The following is a 6,128-nucleotide window of genomic DNA, read 5'->3' on the forward strand; positions in this document are numbered from 1 at the left end:
GGCTTCTGACCAGGGATCTGGTCCAGCCCTGTCACTTACTAGCCTTGTGAACTTGAGAAATATGCAAGTGCTTCATCTGCAGAGTGAGACCGATAAGCCCTATCTTGTCAAACTGTGGTAATGCATGAAGTGTAATAGAAAGCACTTGGCAAACTGATTGGGAAATATTGTGTTAAACAAATGGCAGTTATCATATGATTATTTTGAACTCAGGAAATAAAATCATTTCGTCACAATTTTTTAATTTTTTTTTAAATCCAGTAGGTATCAAAAAACATGCAACGCTCTAGACTAAAAACAAAACAAAAAATATTCCTAAATAAGGTAATCAAATCCAAGTGTGTGTGTCTATATATACCTTTTAATTTTATAAAAAGAAAGATTAAAAGGGATAAGGCAAAAAGAACTGCCACCCTTAATTTTTAAATTTTTTTTCTTCCATTTTGTAATCCTAAGTATTTTAATGTGGGGTTCGTTCACATTTCCATGAAAATCCCTATTCTAATACTATGTTACCTAGTTCTAGAACTTAGAGAAAATATTGAAGTTTTTCAAGCTGTTTTATCAATCCCGAAAGTCTAGCTCTTAAACCTGATAACAAAAAATGTGACGACCATGCCATTCATAAACTTACATCCTGAAGCAAAATAAACCGTATATTAGGGCACAACCGTATATTAGGGCACAACTATAAACTATTCATGGACAATAGGAACACAATGAAGACACACATTTTGTTTCCATCAGCTCTACCTCAGCCCCTACTACTTAGAAGGCAGACAGACCTTTCAACTACTATGTGAAAAATCTGCTCATACTTCACTAGATGCGAGAGAAGCTACTAGACTTGGCCCTGGAAGATGCACTGGCTGTAGCAGTAGGACCAGCCGTGGCTGCAACTATGGCTTCGGCTCTCTCTTCCTCATCTCTCAAAGCCTCTTCATATAGAGCTGGGAAGGAACTGGGAACTGTATCATTCATCTTGGCCAAAAACTCCAGGGCTTTCATCTTGGTGGCTTCAGCTTGGGCTCTGGGACCCCACAGGAATTCATAGCACGGAGGATCACTGTTGGGCACCTGCTGGTACTCCAGGTACTTTTCCCGCACCAAATCTCTGGTGATGGACTTCCTGGGCTCACCAAAGATTAAGCGCCTCCTCCCAGCATAGATCCCCAACACATTCAGGTATTCCCAGATCGCTTTCTCAGTAAGCCGGTTGCCCTTCAAGAAGATCAAGCCCAGGAGGGTCATCAGGAGACCTGTCTTGGGCAAACCCCCACCACTACACAGACTTCCTCCTTGGGTACTATCTAGCTTGCTGATGAGGTCATAGGAGTTATCACTGGGGTTGGTTTCCTTCAAACCAAGGCCAAAGACCAGCTCCATGTGCTTAGTGGTTCTCTTCAGGATCTGAGGGAATTGCTCCTCATACTTTTTGTTGATAACCTTCACCATGTCTGCCTTCATAATGGGCTCTTTCTTTTTAAACTTCTCAATCAAGAACTGCACCAACTTGTTCGTCTTCCTTGCCAGAGGATCTTTACGTGAGCTCACAGTGGAAGGTGTTGCCTGGGAGGGGCTTGGACTTTCCTCATCTTGGCTCTTGGCACTTTCATCAGGCTCTTCACATAAAGTAGCTACTGCAGCAAGAGTGGTGGCAGCTGGGACTCTCTGAGGCTCCTGCAAAATGCTAGCAATAGGGGAGCTCTGAGGAGTATCCCCCAAAACAGTAGAGGAAGAGGGAAACTCTTCCTCCTCTACTGCAGTGGCCTGAGCACCCTTGAGACCCTGGGTTTCACCTTGGACATGCTGATGTTTCTCACGGGCACGTTGCTTACTCTTCTGACCACGAGGCATGATGATTCTCTTAAGAACCCTGCAGAGGAAGTTAGAGTGAGCCTTAGGTTACAGTCTAATAGATCTGCCTGTGGCTTACTGGGTCTGACATCAGGTGATATCACTGGGCCTTCTTCTGTTCTTCAGTAGTGAGATCTCTCAGCCCACATTCGGGATCATCATGTCAACCATTGGCAGGGCCTGGGTCCCCTCCTCTTTGCTACTCTGATGTTAACACCTTAAACCTTCCTGGAACCTATGAGAAGGAAGTGAAGGGGAACATCAGCCCACCACCCCTGGCAGGGGACTCCCAGTGCTGACAGTACAGGTTGAGGTCCTATGGTGGAGAGTCCTGCCATTCGTCACTCAAGCGCCTCAGTTTGACTCCAAGGAAGGACTAAGTTTTGTTCCTCTGCTGACATGTCACCACTCCCTCAAACCAGAGCCCTCTTTTTTCTGTGATTCCCAAAGAGGAACTGAGGCACGTGTCCACTTGACATCTATCCATTCCTGGGCCTCTGATGGCTGAGGGATTCGGAGATGCCCCCTCCCTCACCCCCATCCGTCCCCCACCCCCACCCCGTTGTATGGGATAAGAGATCTCCGCAGCCCTCCAGATCCTGACCCTGACTCCTGGAATGACCTGGAAATCCTCCCTCTGCTGATAGGCCAGCTCTTAGACTATGGCCCCCAACTCTGGGAGACTCCTGCGGACAAAGTGACGCGGCACCTCAGACTTGAGCCCTGCCCGGAGCTTCCCAGGGCAATTGTAGGGTAGGGGCTGTAGGGGCCCCCTCTGTGCTAGGGTCTTCTCCGACATCTCCTTGACTCCCTGTAGGGCTTGGGATCTCTCCATCTACTGGCCTGAGACCGCCAGTCTCAGACCAAGGCCTTTATTCCCTTGGACCCGGAGGCAGAAGTGATGCAGCACTGGGCCTGACAGCCATTCCTGGGGCATCCCACTGCTGACAGAAAAGTGGAGTGGAGTGGGGCTCTGTGGGGTCTCTTCTGTTTCCAGGAGTGTGGCCCAGCAGTTTTAACTGAGGATACTCACCTTGACACCTAACAGGTCCTTGAACTCCTCCCTCTGCTGGACAACAGCGGCACCTCATACCAAGGCCTCGTCCCTCAGGGCGGGCCAGTTGCTGTCCCAAGGGGGGAAGTCAGCGCGTCACTTCCGGCCACGCCCACCTGGGCCCTACCATGACCGGCAGCAGGGGTGGGGTTCTGTGGAGCTCCCTCTTTTCCTGGGTGTCGGAGATGAGTGGTTCCCGCAGAAGTCACACAGGGGCCTTTTATTGACTCATCGCATGGCCTGGGACTTCTCCCTCTCTAAGCTGACTCAGCCAGCTTCAGAAAATGGCCCTCATTTCCTGCACACCCCTAGTCCGAAGTAAGGGGAGCCTGAGCCTAATAGCCATGCCTGGGGTCTCCCAAGGCTGACAGAAGGGGCGGATCTCTGTGGGGGCGGGACTCTGAGGGGGTGGGGCTCTGTGGGCATGGGGCTCTGTGGGCCCCAAGTGGATAGAGACTCCTGTCGTGGCTCAGCATCTTACCTTGACTCCTTCTGGGTGCCGGGCTGCCTCTCCTCAGCTGACCTCTGGCCACCCCCCTCAGACTAAAGACTTCCACTCCCTGAGACGCCTGATGTAGAAGTGTGGGTACACCTCTTCTGACCACTCCAGCGTGGGGGGCCCCAAATGGCTACCACTCTGGGGGGCATGGAGAGGTTTCACTCTGTGGGATCCCCTCTCTTCGGGGCGGGGGTGGAACCTCTCAGTCCCCATTCAGGGGCCTCGTATTGATTTCTGGCAGTGCCCAAACTCATCCCTAATCTGACTTCGGCTGCTCCCTCCCTGCTCCCCAACAAGACTCTCAAAACCCCAAGGAGAAAGTGAGGTGAGCCTTACCTGACAGCTATACCTGGGGCTTCTTTGGCTGACCTCAGGGCTGTGCTCCAAAGTTTCAGGAACGAATTTCTACCCTTAATATGTGTGATCCCTGTGATTCTCGCTATGCTATTTTACACCATTCTCTATATGCGATTAAAATAATTATGAAAAAGGGTAGTCCTCATTCACAGAATAGGTCTTAGATGGTTATTAGCACAATCTTTGGAGTCATACTGTCTTAATTAACCCAAATGTTTGTGCTCTCTTCATATTATCCCCATAGTACTGCTGCATGCCCTCTAAGGTGCTGCCTCAGATTCCAGCAGTGGAGCAGTCTAAATTCATTGTCCCAAGCAACACTGGGAAGGATCAAGGGCAGGAATACTAAACTTTTGCTTCAACTAATTCTGTCACGGACCTGTCTCAACTTCAGGGCACGCCCCCACCTGCACACATCCGAGTTCATACTATTTCACACAGACCTAGTGTCCCTTAGAGCTTTCTCATATTTGTTCATTTGCTGTTCTTACTGATATTGTTCTTTCTTTATTCCTTCCTTTTTTCCCCCCAGGGTTCATTTCAAAGATGGAAAACAGCAGCCTGAGATTGGTTGCCATCTTGGCAGCTACAGGTAAGGCTCTAAATCTATAAATAATGAAAGGGGCATCGACATCTTTAGGAGTCCCTGGGTGGTACACATGGTTAATCGCTCAACTGCTAACCACCAAAAGGTTGGTAGTTTGCACTCACCCACAAGCACCTTGGAAGAAAGGCCTGGAGATCTGCTTCCAAAAGGTCACAGCCTTGAAAACCCTATGGAGTAGTTCTACTCTGCATGCATTGGGCTGCCACGAGTCAGAATTGACTCAACAGCAACAAACAACAACATGGACATCTTTGCAACATTCTTTTCCCCTTTAATGAACATAGCATACTGCTCTATTTGAGTTTTCTTTTTCCTAAGTCAATCATTTCTCTTAGGTTTCATTTTAGGTATATTTTTTAGGTTGTTGGTGTTGTGAATGGAATATTTTCCATTACATGTTCTAATTATTTATTCTGTGGCCCAACTCCTGATTTTGCGATAGTGATTTTCTATACACCAGCTTTCTGAAGTTCTTTATACTTTTGAATATTTCATAAGCTAATTACTTTGGATTTTTTAAGAAGAACATCATATTGTTGTCATTATTCTCTCTTCATTTTTTTTACCTCTGATTTATTTTGGTATTTTGTGTGTCTCTGTGTACTGACTATGCATTTCAGATCAGGTTTGAACAGTACAGGTGGTCCCATATTTCTGTGTTTTGTTCCAGACTTTATTAGGAATGCTTCTAGCATAGCTCATTTACATGTATTTGATGTTGATTTTATATTATATATATAGTATTATATTGTACTGTATTGTATTATTGGATTAGATTATTATGTGCCCACGAGTTGGTTCTGACTCATGGTGACCCTACGTACAACAGAATAAAACACTGCTGAGTCCTGCACCATTCTCACAATGATTGCTATGTTTGAGCCCATTGTTGCAGCCACTGTGTCGATCCATCTCATTGAGGGTCTTCATTTTTTTCACTGACACTCTAGCAAGCATGATGTCCTTCTCCAGGGACTGGCTTTTCCTGACAACATGTCCAAAGTACCTGACGTAAAGTTGATTTTAGGGAATGGAAATTCCCTTTTAATGTTAAAAAAAAAATTGTTAGTGTGCTAAATTTGTCATGAACCAGTATTAAATTTTTGTCAAAGGCTTTTTCTTTATCCCTTCGCATGACCAAACGCATTTCTTCCTTTTTCTACTAGAATAGTGATTTCCAGTTGACAGCATTTTTTAATAAGAGATCATCTTTGTGTTCTTTGGGCACAGCCTATTCATTTAGTTCTCTGCTATATTGGATCTGCTATTAATTTATTTAGGGAAATTGTCTCTATGTGAGTGAGCCTGATCCAAGTGTTCTTTTCTTGGGGTATCCTCATCTGTTCTCTGTATCTAGGACAGCTAGTCTGTTAAAGTGGTTGAGTAATTTCTCATTCTTTTGTATGGTTCAGAAGAGTTTACACAGGATGGTGACTAGTTCTTCTCTGACCACTTGATGTAACAGGCCTCCAAACCTGGCTGGTCATGGAACATTTTGAGGGTGCCTTTTTTTGGATTAAGGCTATCGTTTCAGTTTGTATTGTTCGATTAAATTTTTCTATTTCCTTATTTTTTTATGGACCTATATACAGTTGCTATGAGTCGGAATCGACTCAATAGCAGTGGGTCGAATGGGTAAAATTTGTTCCCTTTCATATTTAAAGGTTTTCAAATTCGAAGGCACGATTTCATCATAGAAATTCTCCAACATATACAGCAGTACAGAGAGTGGAAAAATGAACCTAATATACGTG

At 45.7% G+C, this 6,128-nt stretch overlaps 1 protein-coding gene across 1 annotated transcript; it reads right to left on the reverse strand.

Annotated features, from left to right (window-relative positions):
• Positions 1–822: 822 nt before the first annotated feature.
• On the reverse strand, positions 823–1,857 carry LOC126068866 (melanoma-associated antigen B1-like). Its single transcript, XM_049871556.1, has one exon. The coding sequence runs from the start codon at positions 1,855–1,857 to the stop codon at positions 823–825; it is 1,035 nt and encodes a 344-aa protein (XP_049727513.1).
• Positions 1,858–6,128: the final 4,271 nt, after the last annotated feature.

Source organism: Elephas maximus, chromosome X (genome assembly GCF_024166365.1).
Source record: "Elephas maximus indicus isolate mEleMax1 chromosome X, mEleMax1 primary haplotype, whole genome shotgun sequence".
NCBI classification, from domain to species: domain Eukaryota; kingdom Metazoa; phylum Chordata; class Mammalia; order Proboscidea; family Elephantidae; genus Elephas; species Elephas maximus.